Source organism: Drosophila melanogaster, chromosome 3L (genome assembly GCF_000001215.4).
Source record: "Drosophila melanogaster chromosome 3L".
Classification (NCBI taxonomy): domain Eukaryota; kingdom Metazoa; phylum Arthropoda; class Insecta; order Diptera; family Drosophilidae; genus Drosophila; species Drosophila melanogaster.
This window is the reverse complement of record NT_037436.4, coordinates 7,057,267-7,079,323: the sequence shown is the minus strand read 5'-3', so window position 1 is coordinate 7,079,323 and position 22,057 is coordinate 7,057,267. Positions and strand designations below refer to the sequence as shown.

The window sequence follows — 22,057 nt, the reverse complement described above, 5'->3', positions numbered from 1 at the left end:
GGCACTCCTGTGGGCTCCTAGCTACTGGCTCCTGGCTGTCTGACTGCCATTCTGCGTGAGTCCTTTCAACACTTTGCACTTCCCGGCAAACAATCACATTCATTGACTTGCATTACGGTGTTTTGCAATGGTATTTCATTCACACATTGCGAGGCGCAAAGGTGGGTGGTTCGTGTGGTTATTCCCTTTCAACCACTCGGCTGATTATTGCTTACTTATTGATAGCGAAACTGATTCGCCAAGGATGCGGCAAAGGCAGCGATAAGTTTGTTCCCTGCGGAGGCAGTGGAGCGTGCCACTTGGCAGGAGATACTTTTTATCTGCCACATATATTTTTCTGTCTTTCAGTCTCACAAATACCCCACAGAGATACTAGATTAAATCTTCACCGAGTGGTAAAAGGTTATTAAATGAAAATTTCCCGTCATCATAATGTAGTTAAAACCGCAAATAATTCATATAAATCCATTTATAAAATGGCACTAAGCGTTTAAACTCACATTTTGGCTCTCAAATCAAAAGAGCAAATATTGCTTCCATCGCATTGCTATGCAAATTGTTATTTATTTCCATTTGGCATATTTATTTTCCGTTTTCGCAATATTGATTTACGATATAAATTGTGTTGAACGAGTAGTATCTTTATTGGTGTTTAGTTATAAATGTGAGATTTACGGAAAAATATTAAAAATGAAATAGAAAACAATCATGAATTTCAAGTATATTTTTCCGAACAATTTAAAGCCTGAAGTAAGCACACCGCTCTGCTCATCCAATGTCCTCCTGTGGCAGTTAACTTTTAATTTCCTCACCTGAGCACAGACACTTGCCACACAGCAGGGGATTCCCCCACGCTGTCGTGAATCAGAGCCACAAGCCGCAAAGGATACGCGGCAGACCGCATAAAAAAAAACACAAACAAAAACATCAGTTGAGCCCACTTTAGAGGTAATGAGGCGATGTTAGTGGGTCGGCGGCATTTGCCATTTACCATTAGCAATCCAGGCGCAAAGGAACTGGCTTATTTTCATAATTGCCGCGGCTTAGTCGCGTTCTTAGCGGCAAAAACAGCTAAAAACAGCAAGAGCGCAATTGTCGCTAATCAGGACATCCCGCCCCCGATTTTGTGGCCCACTCAATAAGCGACTTGATAAACATGCTGAAATGATTACAAAGTCAACAGCATATTTGCCATGCCAGAGACATTCAAATCCTCAACTCGCCACTCAACTGAATCAAAGTGCGTGGCGTAAGCACGATTTCTTAATTATGTGTACCCACGAGTGCACAGAAAGAAATTAAGATCTTAAAGATACATACTACATCCTCAAGTGGAAGGTGTCGAAAAAAAGGCAATGGAAAGTAACGTCCTTGGATCAAATAATGTTGTGGCACAATTTAAGACACCTTTAAAAATAATTCTTTAGAATTATCCCTTCATACGGTAAGTTTTTTTTTTATGAACGATTTTGGATGTTTCTGTGAAATTGCATTAGCACTATTTAATTTAAAAGTAAATGGCATAGAAAATTATTTTGTGTGTGCTGTGATGTGTTTACACTCAAGTTAGATGGCGAGAATAAAGTATCTATTGGGGGAGGAGATCAACCATACACCCGCTTGTTGCTGGCAAAAACTTTTCATTATATTTATGATACAGCTTGACTTTTGTTTTGTTTGTTTAACTTCTTGTCAACCTACATAATCTGGATCTCTCTTCGGCTCTCAACGACTCTGTTACGATTTTTGTGTGCTCTCTTCTGCTGTTAAGCGAGTGCGCAGGTCGCCGGAGTTGGCAATTGAATTTCACAGTAATTTCCTGGCCACGACTGGCATACGCTTCAGATAATCACTCGTCGGCCTGCGAGTCGGACGTGTTTTGGCCACGGAACATATACGATATATTATATTAAGGCGGGTGTGCGGTACCCGTTTGTTCATTCATAAAGCCGTGTCCTTTTACGCGAATTCCACAACAATCTCGCATCCTGGAGGACAACGACATCTCTCGTGTGTGAGTGCAAGTGCTCTTGTGTGTATTTTTGTGCCGACCGGAAATACTCGACCAAGGTGATAGAGAAACACACACAAACAAAATACAATAATTGCAAAGGACAACCAATTTAGTTGATGTCCATTCAGGTGAGCCAAAAATTTGTCGACAGGACATTGTTATCGCGGCGCCATTATATTGTGTGATTTCTTCTAATGCAATTTGGGGACTATTTTATTCGATTTGCTATTTCTATTATATATGATTTTATTGTTGCTGCCCATTTGATTTGTTGCCGGACACCTGCGGGCAAAGGGCGTATACATGGCGTATACTTAATGGCAAGACGAGCGACTGGCCCATAAAAGGCTTTCGGGGACTTGGGTTACCCGCACAACCAACCACATTACCCACTCGAGGAGGTCCAAAAATTTTATGGTCTGCCACTTAAGTGCATCGGTGTCTTGGCTTTTGTCTTGACTTTTATAGTTGCTACTTGAATTTTAAACGCCTGTCATGTGTCTCCTGTAAAGCTAAGTGAAGCTGAATTTTAACTTAAATCTCTGCTGATTAAGTTGCTCCTCCGACAGTTAGAAATTCAACCAGCCCAGCAGAAAATGTATACATTTGTGCGCCAGTAGACTCACATGCTTTGCATATTGCTTATCTAAATTGTTTTGTTCGTGCCTTGAGTGAAAAAATGAAAAACATATGGCCATTAAACCGAAGAAAACATACATACACACTCTCGGCTAGGCAATTTTTCAATGTCATTCCAAGGCAGCAGAATTTTGACATTGCCCATTAATAAATTAGTGAGCTGGGATAGTCACTGTGCTAATTGAGTGGTAAATGCAAGGATGCCTTGATGTCAGAGTCCTGTGAAGGACGAGGGCTGATATCGCAGCTCAGGAATCAGCATCACGCAACTCCAAATTAAAAGAAATGTTCAAGATCCAGGAGCTATCAACAGCTGCGCCCACACGCCCAACCCGCCCATCAAGAAAGTAATTTGAGGCGCTTTCCCTAACCTTTCACCCCCCATCCGGCCTTCACTTCCGTCGCAGCCTTTCGCAGCCTTTCACACATCTTTTAGCACTTTGGCCAAACTTTGCAGCCGCTTTGGTTCTTGGTATATAAATAAATATATATATATATGTATATATAAATATATATGTTGGAACTCTCGATGTGTGGGAGTTTGTGTTTGCACATCTTGTTTTTGAGCAAATCTTTTCAACAATTCAAAATGTTTACCGGAACGAATTTATGGGATCTCACATCTGTCCCCGTTTTTCGTCTTTCTTGACTTAAACCCTTCGAGGCCGTATACTCATTATATCCTTGTTGATTCTGTATTGAACGGATTTATACGAAAACATCAGGAAGTACATATCAAATGCAGAGCATGCGAATTCTAAGAAGTATTTTTCTGGCCATGAAAAACGTGTGCTTTATCCACTAAAAAGGTAAGACGAATCTTATAAAAAATTGAGGCATTTAAGAAAGACATTTCATGGAAAAATACTCTGTAACTTGAGATACTTGAAAATGAGCTTCATTTACGGGTGTAGCAAATTGTTGAGCACTCACAAAGCAGCGATAAAAATATACTTAAATCAGCTTCGAAGATGAGTAGATAAATCAACCTGCGCCATAATCCTTAAGACTTAGCCATTGAAAATCGAGCCATCTATCATTTGGGAAATCTATTCAATCTGAGTACAACAAGGATTCCCATCCCCAAAAAAGAAAAAAACAGAAACACAAAGAACTCCCTTTTGGCTGTCATGTGTTGCTGCCGTAATCATTTGATTTGGATACGCTTGCAAATTCCCTTAGAGTGAGTTATCTGCCGGAGTTTGGGGTATTGTTATGAGAAGAAAGAGGAATAAAATCCTTCAGATACTACCCCTTAAAATGCCAGATGTTTAAACCGCATGTGGCAGTTAGGTGAGCTGTAAGCTGCAGCAACAAATGCTTTGCGTGTCAGGTTTCTTTTGTGATTTTTCCGTTTTAACTCATTTTCTCCGCTCTAAATATTCTTTTGGCGTTTTAATTCACATTCACAAGTGGCCCCAGGATGGCGTCGTCTAGTTCTGGTGCTAACAATAAACCACCTCCAGTTCCACCTCGTCCAGTGAATTTGCCACGCCCAAGTATGCTGCATTCTGAGATTCAGTCTGAAAGCCAGATATCCTCTAGATGCAGATACATAGTTTTGGTGTATCTCCTAGTTGTGGTAATACTTCTGCTGGCCTTGGTTCAATGGGAACTTGTGTGCTACTAGTGAGTTGTGTTTAGAATCTTTATTTACTTGCTATATTAAACGGTATTTAACCCCTAGCAAACCATTAACAGATCTTTTCTTGGCCCAGTACTGGATTAGTGTATCCTGCATGCTGATCTCAGCTCCACTTTTGGCCATATTCCTTCTCATTCGACAAGTTCGATATTTACCAATTCTGGGATGCCTGCTAATGTGCTCCATTGTAGGTATATTTTAGAAGTATTTTGTCCAGAATGTAGCCCATATTTCAGATTACAGATAGAGTTAATGGTAATTGGTGTTTGTACCTTGGCAGCTTACTGTCATGCGCTCACCTTTCTGATTTACTTTACCATAACTGCGATTTTGGTGATCGTCCTTGTGCTGATTGGATCGTTTATTCCCTGCGACCTAACTGCTAATGTAGCTTCCTTGTTCATCGTAGGTGTTCTGATATTTCTGTATAGCATATATGTACTTATGATCTTCATGACGATTGATTCTGGCGATGGATTTTTTATATCCTTCGCTGTATTGGTTTTGGTTATAGTGTGTATGGTAAAGAAATATTTGCTGAATTCAGTACTTCCCTTAATTATTAGCTTCCCAGTTTATCATGTACCATGCCCAACTAATTCGCGGTTGGCGATACGCAGAACTATATTCCACCGATGGACTCTTTGCCGTGATCGTCCTTTTCTGTCACTTCTGCATTATCTTGATGCTTTTCTGCTTTTTGGACTGGTCACAAGCTGATGATGTTGATCATACTGATTCTTCTGAATTTGGTAAATCTTCAAGCACTTATGATTTAACTAAAGACCTGCGCAATGAATTCGGTATTGGAATTTTTAATACGGCCCAACCGTTTGAAGACGTAATAAATCTTTGACTGAAGTTAATATAAACTAATATATATACAATGTATATTGTATATATGTTTCCTTTAACGTTACCATGCCTCGTAAGTTGTTATAATCCTTTGAGTCCATTTAATTTGAATTTAAAACATGTATCCTGCAGGACGAAGGAAAGCATTTATTCGAATGACCAGCGGCAACAAAACTTATTATTCACTTATTATTGCCACGATAATCCCTATCTTGTTTTAATCAAATTGAGTCGGGACTTATCTCTCATTGGCATAACCAAGAGCAAAGGAGCAAGCAAGTAGTGGCCATCTGGCATGTGGCTTAAAGGATTCCCCCGGCTGGGAATATAAATTATCGCATTATGCTTGCAGCTCAGCTTTTTCGCCCGCCGTGCCATGATACCAATTAGTATAATTACCAGGGGAAGAAAAATGAAAACAGCACTCTTTAGTTGGTAAATACTTAATGAAAAGCGCAGTTCTACTCCGCATTTGCACATTGCTGTGCAGTGGGCATTAATTTTTATTAAATTGTTTTAACTTTTAAGCAGCTTACAGAGCTATGTGGCCATTGGTCTCCACAGCTGCCATTGAAGATGATTTTTTGGGTCAGACCACTCAGGACTTCGGGCGCCTGCTAAGCCCACTCGTCGACATTATAATAACATCCATCATTCTGGACCATACACAAATGACAACAACTGCCAAAAAGTAGCACAGTAGTAAAAATATAAACAAAACGGCCAAGGCACAGGGAAAACAAATAAAAAAAAATAAAAATAAAAGAAAGCCAAAAACAAGTTTTACTTGGACTGCTCACTGAGTAAACATGACATATTTTTGTTTACCGAAAACGTTTTCCTCGTTCTTCTTGTTAGAAAAGGTGGCTGATGGGCCTTTTAGGCGAGAAATGAATGGGCCCTTTGACCACCATTTAACCTGCCATTTCACCGCCTTCATACACTCGTCTTTATGCCTTCTTTTATATGTATATTAATATATATAGGAATATGTATAGGAATGTGTATGAGTGTTTATGCATCCAATAATAAGCAATTCGTGCACATAATTGGCAGTGGCATGAGCCGAAGCGGACAAAGTAAATAGCCATAATTAATGTATACAACATAAATGTGACCTGACCGAAATACGAAAAGCGGTCGAAGCTCACGAAACGACAGAGCCTTAAAAGAAATGTTTGTCTTCAATGGTGCACAGTGGTTCAAAATTACAGCTTACTTTCAGACATGTTTCCCATTTTCGATCTCATATAATAGCATTGGGGCTATAAGAATTATTATAATTTTTACCAAAAATCAAATTTAAAATTGATATTGCTGATTACACATATCCCATAACAAAGGTCTCCAAGCTATTCCATTGCCATCTGCTGCTGAACGTTGTACGCTGTAGAATGCGTATACGCCACGTTGTACGCAGTGGAAAATGTGCAATAAAGACGGGTTTTTCATTGATACGCAAAGCAGCGATATGGGCATCTATGTTGTATAATGCAAACTGTATATTGAGTGCGGAATGTTTAAGCCAGACATCGCTGGGAAATTGTGAAGGATGAAAAAAAGGGGACGAGTGCGGACGGAAAACGGAGCATCAGCCGCAAAATTGGCAGAAACAACAGGAAAATGTTTTTCGCCGGCGTCGCGATGCTGTTTCGCTGATGTTTCTCCGGCTGATTGCGTTGACGAAATCGCATTGACGGTCGAAAACACAGCGAAAAATAGTAATAAACCATTTTAATAAAATATTCAAAAATGACCATGAATAAAATTGAAAAACCAATCTTTCAACCGCAGGGACTACATCATTTTGAATTGACTATGATGCAAATACTTTTGGTACATTTCAAGTTCTATGTTATACATAAAAATAGTATAAATTATTAAAGGCGAGTTTTTTCCATACTTTTTATTATTTTTGATTTGTATTTTTTTCCGTGCTGAATCGGGAGCAACGACACATCCTGCGGATATTTGACGGCCTAGGGTGGCTCCACATTGCAGGAAGTGCTTCTCTGTGTGTGTGTGTGAGTGTTCCTGTACTTGGACACCCATCAAGGGTCTGAAGCATTCTCATTATTATAAAAAAGATGAGAGGCCGGTGGGTTGAGGACAAAATCCAAATTAGATTTGCACGTTGTGTCAATGACGGTTTGCTCAAAAACGCCGTCCGGGCGTCATTTAATTTTCATTTAATTTGGGAAAACACATTTTGGAGCGCGGCAAGCTCTAATCAGGCGCAAAGCCTTTTTATTCTGATAATAGTAAAATTAAATAAATGCAAACTGCTGTGAAAATTTGAATTTGAATTTTTGGCTGCTCGGGCACAAAAGACGTCTGCGAAATTTATGCGTTCCCCGCCGACGCGGTCCTTTAATTTTCCAAGGGAAGCCATTGTGATTGTCGAGCTACGGCGTTGACAGCTGCTCCCTTGGAAAACCATCGTTTTCCACAAAACCCAAAAATACCCCGCCCACTTGATGGCCGCCTTTTGTTGCCTGCATCGCTGTGACATTTTTATTACAAGGGCTCATGAATTTTATTTGGCTCGCGAGCAAAATGCTGTCGATTTTATGGGTATTTCGGCCCAGCGGCATCAAATTTTCGGACTCTGGAGAAAAACTATTCGCCCAAGACGATCGAAAAGAAATTGTGTGCACAATGCGCTGCCCGCAAACAACTCTAATTAAAAAAGTTTTACGTTTAACCACTTGAGTTGGCTCAAACACAACCGTACCGCACTGGGATGTTACACACATGTGCACTTAAGAAAAATTTTGCTATTAATCAAGAATTTGCTCGTGATAAAAAAAAGGCAAAAAGAATTGTATATAAGGAAAATTTAGAATATATTATAATATATTTTAACAAATATATATAGCAAAAACTATAAATTACTGAGTAATTGGTATAGCATTTATTCTCCGTGCTGCATGTTTGTGGCATGTGAGTGTGCGGCTAGACAATCAAAACTTTTGCTACAGCCGGCGGAACTTCAAAGCAAAGACAACAGGCGGCCTAGGCGAATTGTAAGTGTAGGTCCTCCAAAATGAGGAGGGGCGGAAAGGAGGGGAGAGCGGCGAGGGGCGGCAATAAAATTAATGAAGCGCCTCGGCTTTTAGCCGGCAGCCATGAGAGAGACATTAAAGCGGTTCGCCCGAACAGTTGTAGGTCATGTCATTGCCAATGTCTGCTTAAGTATGCGCTCAAAGAGTGCCGTTTGGCAGGAATTACGAGGGCGATGTGGATGGGGAACCAGGAGTGGGCGCCAAGACCCAGAAACCAGGACAATTTCCCCGCGGGACAGCGGCCGTCTTGCTTTTGTTGATGGCGGTGGCTAATCTCTGATGTACACTTAATTATGTGGCACACTTTTGATTGCCGGCGGGGACTTGAGCGGGGTGTCCAGGCGGGAAAATGGCAACCCTTTCAGGTTTAGTCGACCAACCCCCCACGCACACTTTTTGGCCATGTCATGTAAATTTCATTTGGCAAATGCTGTTAGCTTGGCAGTCGGAGAGTATGCTACACTTTTTGACATTTTCATTTGACTTGGCAATGCAAACAAGCGAAAGCTGGAAAATCATGAATGATAGAGGTTTGCAAAGGACTAACCAAGAGGGATAGAGAGAGAGAGAAAGAGATGGTTGAGGAGGAGCTCTCCTAATCCTTCTGCCAGCTGAAAAAGTTCCCAGCAAAGTTTCCAAGTTGAGCGCCAAAAAATCCTTATCACAACTGGCAGTGCATTCCATCAATTTTGCACCACTTTCAGTTCACCTCCATCTCTGCCATTCTATCTCCTCGCCGTACTGCAATAAAGCAATCAATTTCGAGAACACCCCCCGCGGCTTTTCCAGCCCCGGCTCAGCTTTCCCTCACACCCTTCCCATCGTGGATGAACGACACCTTTGACACGGACCAGTGAAAAAGAAAAATATCAGCGCACATCGAGTTATTCAACCGAATTGGTAATTGTTTTTAAATGAAACTCTTTTGTCCTTGGCCATGGCCAGTTGGCAGCAATTCAGCAGTTCAGCCGGTCGGTCCCCAATCAATCAAACAATCAAGCCATGTTTATCAACAGCGCTCAATATCGACAATAACTAATGAACACGAATCGCGAGTCTGAGTCGCTTCTTATCGGATTGTCTATGCCGCATATTGTCTGCTCATTTGGACTATTTCTGTTTGCAACATGCGCTATTTGCACATTTGATTGAATAAAGTTATGTACACTTGTCATGCAATCGAGAGATTAGGACTCAGGCGAGGCAGAAATCAACGTCATCGTCCTAGGGATAAACAATGCCGACTTACTTGGGCATTGATGTCGGTAAGGCTAAAATAATTAAATGTGAAATATAAAATACAGAGAAAAATATCTCGGTATTAAAACTCTGCCAACTTTATAAACATTGAAGTTGAATCATGAATTAACAAAAAGTTCTTAGATTTGTATTATAAGTATATGCAAACCTATGCCATAAGTCTCTTTATCCTGCGATTAAGAGTCCGACAAATCCTAGGTAGGCCATGATGGAAATCATAAATTTATGCATTGCGCATACGCACTGTTTGCCCGCTATCAGTCGCAACAAATTAATGCGACATGGCAGCAATTAGTCCGGCCCTGCTAAATGATTTAAAACTTGCGCCAAAACTTTTGTCTCCCCTCCGCTTGTTTGTCCGCTACATTTTGCGCAAACTTTTAATTATTACACACTTGCGAGTTGTTGTTCAATTTGTTCGCGATGCTGCCAGATTATAAAGTTTTGTCGAGTTCAATTATGTACGCCGAATCGTCGTCATTGTTTGTTCTAATTCGCTCCCATTAACTTTGTGCTCTGGACGGCCCATTTCGATGTGCAATTAGTGTGTCCATGCCGGGAATAGCGTAAATTTTTTATACGAATCTCAGAGTTACTTTGCCTCAGACGGCCTGGTGCCCAAAATCAAACTATTTTTTCTTTTGCCATGTTCGAGGCAGATATAACCATCTGGCCGTTTTTCCACTCGGAATCTGTGGATGATAGGCGAAGATATATCATAAAGGTTATTCTGGAGTTATGCGTCTTCATTGTGATAGGATTTGTTCACTGGATCCTGGTGCTAACCTTGCTGCAGTAAGATTTGGATAATAACTTTTTTACTTATGATTTATGTAATTACTACTAGCGAATGGTTTCTGGTCTTGGTAAACGAGCACTCATCTGCATTGCTCCTAGCCTTTGTATTTGGCATTTTCCTACTTTTCCTGTTTGCCCTAAGTATGCCGCTAAGGAAAATGTCCTGTGTCAACTGGCTGATTACGTTTATTATCGTGGGTATTCTAACAATTAAATTACCTAACAATGTAACCCCATAGCATATTAAGGTGGAATGTGTGGTAGTTTCTCTCAGTGTGCTGATCATATCATCGGGAGTACTTTATATGCTTGCCGGATTTCTGATTGTCAGCCTTGCATTTGTGTTATGTACACTTATAGCTGCTTTAATGGCGGTAAGCTAGTACAGATAAAGGATGTTAAATAATCAACCAAAATCTTGCCTAAGTATGACCTCACAGGCACCGGACTCTACCTATATGCCCTTGCAACTGGCACTTACTCACTGAGCATATACTCCCTGGTATTGTATGTGGTTCTCGACGTGATCTGGGGATTTTATCTCTTCGCATTCTGTATCGGCTGTGTGGTGATGATGGTAAGCATTTTTCGCATTTTACCAGCCTGCAACTGTCTGCCGCATAACCACAAATCACTTGCAGTTCCTGATGTATCATGTGCAGTGCATCATGGGCGGAAGAAGGGCCTCGACCAAGTTGTTCGATGACAAGTTCGCCGCCCTGCTGCTGTTCCACGAGTTCATAGGCCTCTTTGTGCTAACCCTCTACTGGCGGCCCATAATGCATCGCCTGCAGTTGAAACAATAAACGAACAATCGGTTTTAAGTAATCCCCCTGTATTTCAAGCAGTTTTCCAATCTCCTCTCAGACAGGCTCCCCAGTGGCTCCTGCCTGCGGCAGCCGCCGGGTCCTCTCATGTGCAGCCTCACATGATCCCGACACTCGATCCGTCCGTCTCCATTGCAATCCTCGCCACCATATCGCTGCACATAGCTACGCACAATACGCTCGGCGCACTGGACATCCACCACGCATCTTCCGTAGTCTGTGGGTTGAAGGGTGAGATGTAGGAAAAAGGGTTAGTCGGTGGACATTACACGCTTGTGGCAGCCTGGCAACAACAGGATACACATGAAGAAATTTACAACAAAATCTTGAAACTGAAGATGAAAAGCAAATTTAAAATTAATAGAGAAATGGAGAAATGGCTTATGCTTTCGACTTGTTGTAATTTTGTTGCCAAACATTTTTGCTCAGTGTATTCATTACCCCGGGCGAGTGAGTCGTCCGGGTCAATTATCCGGAGTGCGTCCTGCCAGTAGACGTGGGAGATGCGATAAATGCCGCACGGCTCCTCTGGTCGTCCTCGGTGCCTGCAGATTGCCGGAATATTATCCGTGGCAGTGGTGGCCATGCAGTCCAGGCACTTGGCACTGGGCTCTGGGGAGGATGTCGGAGGCGGCTGGAATGTTGTTATCGTCGAGGTCTGGGCATCTGCAAAATGCATTCCAAAGAGGGTCCAATTAGCCGTTTAATCGAAACTATTTACCACACAATATGGCTAACAGCATGCAGCATAGTTGGCAGTGAGTTATCCATAGTTCCCGTGGACGTAAATAGCTCCTAGACCTCACGTTTAAACCGCACTCTCCTCGTTAGTTGCAAAGTTTTTTGAGTATGTTTTATTAGCAGATTTACTGAAGCAACTTTAAACTGCACTTTTATGAACTTTAAATTGATGTAAAACATAGTTCCGACTATATTTTGGCCTTATAAGTGCAGAGGACGTTGCTAAACGAAACTTAAATTGAGTTCACATTTGGTGTTTACAAACTTCCTGTTACTTAATAAATATAAGTCTTCCGTCGGAAAAATAATTGTTTGAGACTAAAGTTTTCAAGTCGAACTTAAGGCGAATGTAGAAACTATAAATCTATATTGAATGCTGGCAAACTTTAGCAGATGTGTATTTATTATTTACAGTTTAATCTCAAACTTTTACGTGCTTGACATACTGTCGATGACTGTCACTTATTGAAATGATCGATTAAAATTTTTTATATACAATAAAAACAACTCACGCGTTGCATAGTTGTTGTGTAATAAATACAAGCTTTTATTTATTATCGCTATAATTTCGAAACGTTGAAATCTGCTGGTTCATCTAATGGCAATTCTAATCAGTCAGCTGGGAAAGAAAAAAAACAAAACAAAGAAAAAGAGAGAAAATACCACTATCCCAACAATATAAACCGCTTATAAAATTAACCGAAGTCTAAGAGCTTCTTAGCGATTGAACAAGAGTCCTTGTGGCACACTCACCCACTCCCGCAGCGGTGACCATGGGAAAGTCCTCCTCCAGGACCTCCACTTGCCCCCGATCCTTGAGATTGATGTGCAGTCGGCCCAGATGATGCTTCTGTCTTAAGTGCATGTAAATGGCGCCGATGATGAGCAGAAGGGCGATGAAAATGGCGCCCGTACTCAGGACTTGGCGAGTGCAGCAGGACCTTCGAGTCCATCGTTTCCGCTTACGACTTTCCCCGGACATTGACAGCGCTTCGGCATATTCCTGATGCTCCACCACCTTGGACTCATCCGTTTCCACATCATCCTCACTGTATTTGGCCAATTCCGCCACACTGCTGCTGCATGTGGGCTCCATGGCGAGCTGGCTTCTCCCTTTGCTATCGCAAACCGACTAACCCAAGCGAATAGCTGGAACACTCTGTGGCATTTGTACATGGTACCAAGTTACAGGTGCTGCTCGAGATAACCTCCCCTCGATTATCGCTCAATGTTGTCGGCGTAATTGATGCCCGGCGATTGCGGTTTCTACATTCCCAGCGTTTTTTTTTCCCCCGACCAGCTAATCTGTTCCAGCGTTTGTTCTCCATTCCTCCAGCATTTCGGTGATTTTTCTCTCGCATTCAAGTGGCGCTCAACATGGTGATTTTTCTCCAATTCCCGAACATCAGTAGTTGTACACCTCAACAAGTTTAAATTGCATGTGGTTTCATTCCTAAAAGTGGCACGAATTTAAACAAGTAGTGAGTTTATTTTAAAAGTACTATATTCGGCAGCATTGGCGACCAAGCCGTGCTTATTTTGCACATAATACTCAAACTAATATGATTGAAATTATTTCAGAAAGTGAATAAAAATATTATCAAAAATGTGGTATCTGCATTTAATTTTAAGCTTTGTATATTTTTAATTTCATTCTCTTATATTTCTTTGGCATTTGATTAATTATAACAGCTCTAATAAAGAACTGAATGTATGCACAATTTTTCATGGAAGCATAGTTTAATATATTTAATACATATGTTTTCGTGACATGGAACATAATTTTTTTTTTAAATTTCAGCAGTATGTAGTTTTTATTGATTTTATTACATATTCATTTGATTTTTTCACGTGTATCTTTAGATTGGGTGTCGGTGACACTCCGCTTCCATTTGCGACATGACAACTTATGGCAGCCGTCCATTGAAAGGGGGGAAATGGGTGGCGATATTTGCCAAATGGGTGGTGGTTGGGTGGCTGGTTTTGCTGATAACCTTGCGCATTTGTATGCGCGAATTGTAAACAAATATGAGAAATTGTTGAGACTCTTGCGGCGAAATTGGAACGAAAGTTGGGGCAGCAAACAACAGCAGCCGTTTGTGGCACCAGTATCCAGTGGAAGGAGCGTCATCCTTCGAGAAGGGGTGTGACCAGGACGTCCTCGAAGCCTCCTGAAGTGCCACTTCTTCATACGCAAACTTACTTCACGACCATCGAAATCTGTCAACAGCAAAGTGTGGGTGTACCCGTGCAATGCATCCTAAAATGCTGCAAATCTCTGTTTACTTCCCATTTATTTATATTATTTTTCTAGAATATCTTCGATCAAGTTTGTTTGCTATCAAGTGGGACAGCAAAGATTTTTCGAAAACTTTTCATTGAGATGAGAACAAAGTTGTTGACACCTTCCAATCACGCCTTGCATTCTTGGACTTTTGGCACTCAAACAATTTTTACAAACTGCTTCCAAAAGTGTAAATACAAAAGAATTCCATGTTTTGCGAAAATATCAAACAAATTAAAGATTTTAAGATTTTAAAATGGGAAAGAAGACTTTGAATTTATTTAAGTTGTTCATTTCCTATTTAAAGAAATATACAAGCAAATAATTTCCTTCTTTTGCCAGAGCATGCTCAAATATTCGTTAAGAATTTTTCCAAAACTATCGTCCCTTTTTTTTGGGGACGCCTCTGAACACATCCTGCACAGGTGCTCGGCAAATAAAAGAAATGCTCCGTCACTTAGTTGATTATTCTTTCAGTTTTTCTGTACAGCAGCCATTTCCACATTGCCTCGCCAATGTCGCCATTGTCTCAAGGCGTTTCCGTTTCCCATTTCGGTATGTTTTTCTTCACATACGGCCAAGGCAAAAACTCATTTGTATGTGTGGGGGTGCGTGAGGGTTTCCTGCCCCTGACTAACACATGGCCAGATGAAAGGACGAGCCAGACCGCAAGCCAAAATCAATTATGGAAAAATTACCAGTGGTTGGGCTAAATGGCCTTTATACCGTTTGGATTGGGATTGCTTTTGGGATACGAATGGGATGAGGGTGTCGCCATGCATGTGAAATAATATGCGGTGAATTCTTTTCTTGCAAATTTTCCACTCCAGTTCCTTTTGTGAGCTGGCATTTAAGACCTCGTCCTTCGGGTTTTCTCCGCGCGCGGAAAATGCACGAAAATGGGAAAGGAAAATGAAAATGAGCTGAAATCTGAACGCGAGTACGAGCACTTGGTGCACTCGATTATGGTGGGCGGCAAGCTGCCGTTCAGCGGTAACGGTAACGGCTCTTTCCGGTCTGATTTTGCCACCCACTTCCTCTTTCCGCCCAGTTTGACCACCTCGTCCTTTTGCCGCTGCCGCTGTTGCATGCGATATGCATGAGTTGAGCCAATGTGGCCATTCCGGCTGATGTACACGGGGCACGTAGCATGCTAAAACAAAGTTAATTAGATTTGCGGCAAGATGCCCATTATGGCTTAAATGAGAAGGGGGTGGTCAGGCAATAGCCCTTTTAATGTAAAGAGTGCAGCTGGTTTTTCAGAATTTCCTTTTCATTGGCTTTGGTGTGCTTGGGGGTTTGCCAATTTAACATCAATCTGCAGAAAATTCCGTTTTTAATGCCCTTTGCACTACTCATTCTGGACAGCTTGAAACGAAGACCGCTTTACTTTTTTATAGCCTTTTTTCTATATAACATTCTTATTATTTTAGTAGAGCTGAACGCAATTTAAAATTGTGAATTTGACCTAAGCCGATTGACAACCACAGCAAAAATTCAGCAAGAATTTGTTGTGCACTTCAAGTATGTGAAGACTTAATTAACTTAAGCTTAGTTTACCTACGATTTTAGTTTGCAAACTTTTCCAAACATTCCCATTTTTAAGACGGCTCATGTAGTTGGAATTTATCAGGCTTAAGGTAGGCAAGTATCAAAGTTCACTTATTTCCCCAAACATTTCATTTCCCCACAAAGTGGTAGAAATGTAAAGTTATTTTGCTAACAATCGGCTTATACCTGCATTTAGGCAACTTTTCCCAACTGCAGATAATCTGATTTCGGGTGACGGGTATGTGGTAGTCGAGGATTCGTTTTCCACTTACATTTTCCTCTTGCATTTTCCTCTGCTCTTTCATTGGTTTTTGTGTGGTTTATTCGTCTGGATGGGCCACGGGGCAATTACCGTGCTTAATGGCCTCCAAAATGTTTGCCACCACCACCACCAACACGTAGACTCGACTTTTTCTTGCCGGTTCCTTTGAGTAGATGGCGTAACTTTTTTTTTACATTTACGAGCTGAATGCGTTTTACATCTCTTTTTGCAGTTGGAAGGAAGCGAAGGCAGCGCATCTAATGCATTTCGTCCGGGATAAAGTTTATACCATTAGAGCGGCATGAGGTACATATGCAAATGTCAGCTTGTTAACGACAAAGTTGAATGATTGAAAATGCAAATTGCAACCGCAACTGCTAGGCTAAAGAACAACAAAAACTACAAGAACAACAAGAAGAAGTGTAATCGCGGTGCATCAACACCACAAATTAACCCACCGGTGGTGCCGACGACAACCATTTAAAGTGTCGGAAATGACACAGTCAAAATGTATCGCTGCAAAAATTGGTTTTGTGCGCGCAGCAACAACAACAACTACGTCGATGTGGCACTAAGCGAGGCACCACCCATCCATCCCAGTGCAGCCACAACAACCACACCGAATAGCCGCAACTTTAGCGCCAGCAACAATAATAACGTGCGAAGCAACAGCAGCAAAAGTAATCAGCAAACAGCGGCACATAGAGGCGCTACCACCCATCCCACCCAAATCCCCCACACACACCACCCAAGCACCACCCACTCGACCGATGAGGCTTCTCCGCCACAGGCCCACGTGGTTACCTTTCTGGACGAATCCACAGCAGGCGGGAGCAACGGTGCCGTGACCAGCAGCCGCCTGGTCACCACCGCCGAACTGCATCAGGCCCATATGCTGGAGCACCACTCGAATCTGGACGCCATCGAGCAGGCGGACGACTTCATCTACGGTCCTGGCGCAGGACTTTCGCTGTGCGACGACAGCCTGCCATCGGCCAAAAACTGCTATCGACTGGTTATGCTCGGGTACGTATACGACCCGTGGACGGGCACTGAAACTAGTAATATTAGCTAACTCCGAATAAATGTATGCAACTTTTTAAGGTCTAGTTTAAATGCAAAAGATTACCAAAATAACCTCAGCACTGTATTTAATATAACCAATATTTCCTTGATGTTCTTAAATTGAAATTTCTCTCACTGTATTAATCATCGAATGCATGCCGCCCATTCAAGTTAATTTTGAGCTTTTATTGGCGTTTCTTTGCATTCGATGAGTGGACAGGATGGCGTCAATTTCAAAATCCAATCTCGATTTGCAATTCTCCTTCCCATGCAGCTCATCACGCGCCGGCAAGTCATCGATTGTGGCACGTTTCCTGGGCAATCGGTTCGAGGAGGCCTACACGCCGACCATCGAGGAGTTCCACCGCAAATTGTATCGCATACGGAATGAAGTCTTTCAATTGGATATTTTGGATACTTCTGGCTATCATCCGTTTCCCGCAATGCGACGTTTATCATTTCTAACTGGTGAGTGTGACGTTTTGGCCATCAAATAGTTGCATGTGTGTGCGGCATTCCAAGGATATTTGGCAATCGCCTGGGAACGCACGTTCTATCACTTAAGTTGTCGACTGCCTTCATTGGGTGCCATTTAATGTCCTATAAATTATCATAAAAATCAGGCTCAGCTGCTGGTAAACAAAGTTGGGTTCCATACCCTTTCAACCGACTTCAATGGCATGGACACAGTTTTGGTAACATTCATTGGCCATAAGGGGTGTCACATTTATTTAAACTATGATAAATGGACCTGCGATTATGTTCAAGGACCTTTAAAATAGCTTTGCATAAATTAAATCTTGTTAGCTGTGCATAATTCATTTTAATAGTTTTATAGGACACTAATAAGTAAAGTTAGCCACACGACTAGTTATATATAGAACAATGTCCTTCCACACCCCAATATTTCTACGAATATCCTGATCATAATGAAAATACTTAGGTTTTTTGTCAAGTCACGCCCACCCAAGAAGTACTTCGTACTCATAAAAATATGTTTGAATGGCACCCAATAAGTAGGGTATTCATGTCTCAGTAGAATGCGTCTATTGATTTTCCCATTCCCAATTTTCGGGTTTCCGAATTACCCTAAACAACCCAGACCTCACACACAGTCTGAAATACATTAACGTGGTGGAGATGAGCTTCAGATGTCAGTATCGTTTTATATAGTGTCTGGAAAATTGCGAGTGCGTAGGTCATTGATGCGGAGCCATAAATAAGCAATAAATTTGCATTTGCTAAATCAAACGACGATTAATGTTCTCCTTTTATTGCAGGGGATCTCTTCATCCTCGTCTTCAGCATGGATTCCCGCGAGTCCTTCGAGGAGGTGGTTCGCCTGCGGGAGAACATTCTGGAGACCAAGTGGGCTGCACTAAATCCCGGCTCCGGGTTTAAGAAGAAGAGTCTTCCAAAGATACCCATGATATTGGCGGGAAATAAATGTGATCGAGACTTTAAGTGAGTATATCTGATTTGGACTGCGCAGTTCACTCAGGAATCATATTTAAAAATCATGGTTTCTTAGATTTCTGTAAAATGCAAACTCATCCCAGTAAATACTTTTCCCCCAGAACTGTTCAGGTGGACGAGGTGATGGGCTACATCGCTGGCCAGGACAACTGCTGCACCTTTGTGGAGTGCTCGGCTCGTCAGAATTACCGCATCGATGACCTATTCCACTCGCTGTTTACGGTCTCCAATCTGCCGCTGGAGATGACCCCCAATCATCATCGTCGATTGGTCTCCGTTTTTGGGGCGCCCTCGCCACTCCCACCACACGGATCTGCGGTGGGCGGGACCAAGAAGAATGCCCTGTCCATCAAGAGGAGATTCAGCGATGCCTGCGGTGTGGTGACGCCGAACGCGAGGAGACCCAGCATCCGCACCGATCTCAATCTGATGAGATCCAAGACGATGGCGCTCAATGAGGGCGAGGGTGTGCGGAGTCCTTCGCGTTGGAACCGCTGCGCCCTGATGTAGAAACCCAGGGCAGTGTGATAGTAGTGATGCGCGGATCCATCAGGGATATCAGGCGAAATTGCGATAGATGGAGCAGAAACTAATTATAAACGCAGCGATTGGGTGATTTCGATATTATAGTGTAAATACTCGATTAGTCAGGTAGTTTCAAGATGAAACTATTTATTAATTATGCATTTAGCACTTTCTCGCCAACTACGGACAAATGACAAAAGCCGCGCAAATTGTATTTTATTGCATAATTAATATCTGAAGGGATACTTGCATTGACTGCCCCTCACCTCTGCTTGCCCAAGTGTCCCCAAACTGAATAATTATATGCACTTGATGCTCAGTTTTTCCACTTCAGTTTTGCATTCAATTTCCCATTTTAATTGCATTTGTAATTCTGATCGTTGTAATTGCACATTTACTTGACGCACACACAAAAAAAAAAAACCAAAACGCAGAGGACAATAATGTTAAAACGTATTCGGAATTGCGGGATTCGTAATTGTTATTCAAATTTAATTTATAGATTTAGCCAATTGAATTTACATGAATTTATATTGAACTAATTTAATGTTATCGTTGATTGTTGAAGATACCAATTTGAAAATTTGACCCTCAGTAGGTCGTCCATATGTTATGACACATACTCAACTCAACTATCAGCCCACGAAAACCTTTCGAAAGATTGCATATCAGCCAAAACTGGAACAGAAATACACCGAATCAAAACTATTGAAGGGAATCTTGACCAAACTTGATACCAACTAACTCTACTGTAACACTTGTACACCGATCTAAGCGAATCTAAGCCCAACTATGGTTAACTATATGGCAAAATGAAAAACTATAAGCAAACACATTTCTAGCGTTAAACCGAATTTATCAGATCTGTTCTCGGCTTGATTTTTGGTCCCTTAGGGCGGAAATCTAATCGAGAACAGCTCCGTAAGTTTAGAAAATTCGAGTTTCAAATCTAACCTAAGCAACAGCAACAATTTTCGCGAGTTTAACATTTATAAAGTATTATCAATAATGGAAATAAAACATACGCGTTTCATCGCCAAATGAAACCAAGACCAAATGATTATTCTAGCTATACCAATGACATAAACGCTAATATAAAAAGGTATTACCTAAAAAGTTATTACAAATTCAAGCATACATATTTTAGGCAATTATCGTTAATGTAAAAACCAAAAAACAAAGTGCAAATATTTACAAAAATTCGCGTTGGGCCAAAGTGCACAAAATATAAATATAAATTGAACTAAGGATAGTACCCGAAATTCGGACGATTGTTCTCCAAAGTTATAATGATTTACGATTAACCATGAAAGCTAACTTTTTAATGCTTTGGATTTGCATTATTTATTTACATATTATGTATATTGTAAACAATTGAATTATGATTAAATAAAATTTAAAACAGACAGAATTGTGGTTTGGAAGTTTGGGTAAAAGCTTCGATAACATTGCAAAAGAAAACATCCTTTACGCTCTAAAGCTCTACGTTAAATAAACTTTTGTAAAGCTCTGCTGAATGTAAGGATAAAAGTTCAATAGTGATGCGATAAATAGTTCACGACGAACCAGTGGTAGCTCCGTAATTTTTTATTTGAATTTTTCTTATTTAAATTTATGATACATCTTTTTTATATTACATAGTACAATATGTACATCCAATAGAATTTTGACATGCACACAGACTGAGGTTTTTTTTCTTGCTGCTAGAATCAACAATCTAACTGCCTTTACATTTATATTATTCAAGTCTAGTTAGGACTTGGACTTTACTGTTCATTCTAAATGCCTAGATTGGGTTTATGCATAGGAAAAGCTTTCATGTTCAGGAAGTTTTGAAACCAAGATAAAAACTTCAAAGCTTCAATGTTTTTTTTCGAATCTTCTCTTTCTTCCACAAAAAATTAAACGGTATGACTGCGTTTGTTAACCATATAACCGCAAAATAATTGGTTTATAATTAAATGGGATAGCAAAACGTATATTTTACTCCACTCCATAGCCTGTACACCTTGCGTATACTTGATGTGACGACACATCCGTTCATATATTCTAGGACAACAAATCACAGCATATCCTGCCTCGTTGACAACAACAATCTGCCACACATTGGCCCAAATTACAAGACACTGGCTCTGAAAAAATGTATGTTTCACAGACGAGCCGGCCTGGTCCTAAATAATGGCCAGTTGCCATCCTGGAAAAATAACAGGAGCACGTGCACGTGGCGATGACGCCGACACATTTACGCCCAATTGAACAATTTTCCGGGAAAGCGGAGAAGCGGGAAATGGGGAGACGCAGGACGAAGGCGGTCCATGTGGCTGGAGGGCATTCGCTCAAAAGTGCAGTCAATTTTAATTGCTTGTCTGATCGCAGACAGGGGCTATTAATAGGCTTATGGCTTGCATGATATACCCACGCTATATCCCGATGCGAAAACCTACTCCATGTGGCTTTTGTTGGCGTTGCCAGTCGCTGGCTTATGCAAGTGAATTGTTTCAGCAGCTGGAACTGCAGATGGCCCCCGTAAGCCCCGCGATAATCACGTGGTTAGTTAGCCACCCCAGAATGGGTCATTGTTGAAAGCGGGAAGCGAAACTCCAGCTCCCCTGATACCTAATACAATTTGCATATGAAATTTTCCGTCTGCCAATTACGATTCGCCCAAAATAGATTAGTTCCCAAAAAGCCAAATCATAATTTTAATTATGTATTGGGACGCCGCTGCTCCACGCCTCGACTGCTAATTAAAAGTTAAGCATTTTAGCATTTTGATTTCATTGTTTTATTTCGATGATCCTGGCTAGTTTAATTAGTGGAAGATGTTTAAATGCTGTCATGGCCATTGCACCTGCATCTTTTCCAGGTGGTAAATGCCGATTGCTGAGGTGGCAAATATTTACCCAGCACCAAAATGGAAAAGTTATCGCACGTTTCTCAGCCAGACTTTGCTTAGCTCTATTTAACTATCAGTCGGCAGAGAGAAAATAAAACCAAGAGCGGGAAAACTTTCTATGTAAGCAGGACTCGTGTTGACGATGCCGTCTTTA

The 22,057-nt window shown here is 41.3% G+C and overlaps 4 protein-coding genes across 7 annotated transcripts; 3 read left to right on the top strand and 1 right to left on the bottom strand.

Moving 5' to 3' along the window:
* Positions 1–1,861: 1,861 nt before the first annotated feature.
* CG8641 (uncharacterized protein) lies at positions 1,862–20,394 on the top strand. Of its 2 annotated transcripts, none has more exons than NM_001274565.1 (5): positions 1,862–2,142; positions 16,174–16,967; positions 17,281–17,474; positions 18,287–18,470; positions 18,584–20,394. In NM_001274565.1, exons 2-5 carry the CDS (start codon positions 16,450–16,452, stop codon positions 18,990–18,992), a joined length of 1,305 nt encoding a protein of 434 aa, NP_001261494.1. In that variant the 5' UTR covers positions 1,862–2,142; positions 16,174–16,449; the 3' UTR covers positions 18,993–20,394. The 2 variants fall into 2 exon arrangements, with proteins under 2 accessions (NP_001261494.1, NP_648073.1); NM_139816.2 differs by having other exon boundaries at positions 18,584–19,418.
* CG34030 (uncharacterized protein) lies at positions 4,077–5,848 on the top strand (the record flags this gene model as incomplete). The annotated part of the gene is made up of 5 exons (NM_001038904.1): positions 4,077–4,282; positions 4,341–4,489; positions 4,579–4,703; positions 4,873–5,050; positions 5,685–5,848. 5 exons carry the CDS (start codon positions 4,077–4,079, stop codon positions 5,846–5,848), a joined length of 822 nt encoding a protein of 273 aa, NP_001033993.1.
* CG14823 (uncharacterized protein) lies at positions 9,861–13,010 on the bottom strand. 3 transcript variants are annotated; one of them, NM_168187.2, is made up of 4 exons: positions 12,598–13,010; positions 12,357–12,463; positions 11,545–11,769; positions 11,092–11,320 (listed from the first exon to the last, which is right to left on the bottom strand). In NM_168187.2, the coding sequence occupies exons 1-2, from the start codon at positions 12,938–12,940 to the stop codon at positions 12,456–12,458; spliced, it is 351 nt and encodes a 116-aa protein (NP_729206.1). In that variant the 5' UTR covers positions 12,941–13,010; the 3' UTR covers positions 11,092–11,320; positions 11,545–11,769; positions 12,357–12,455. The 3 variants fall into 3 exon arrangements, with proteins under 3 accessions (NP_729205.1, NP_729206.1, NP_648074.1); NM_168186.3 differs by lacking the exon at positions 12,357–12,463 and having other exon boundaries at positions 9,861–11,320; NM_139817.3 differs by having other exon boundaries at positions 12,357–13,010.
* CG32391 (uncharacterized protein) lies at positions 10,125–11,113 on the top strand (the record flags this gene model as incomplete). Its single annotated transcript, NM_001169894.2, has 5 exons — positions 10,125–10,273; positions 10,326–10,470; positions 10,525–10,650; positions 10,704–10,853; positions 10,918–11,113. The coding sequence occupies 5 exons, from the start codon at positions 10,125–10,127 to the stop codon at positions 11,080–11,082; spliced, it is 735 nt and encodes a 244-aa protein (NP_001163365.2). The 3' UTR covers positions 11,083–11,113.
* Positions 20,395–22,057: the final 1,663 nt, after the last annotated feature.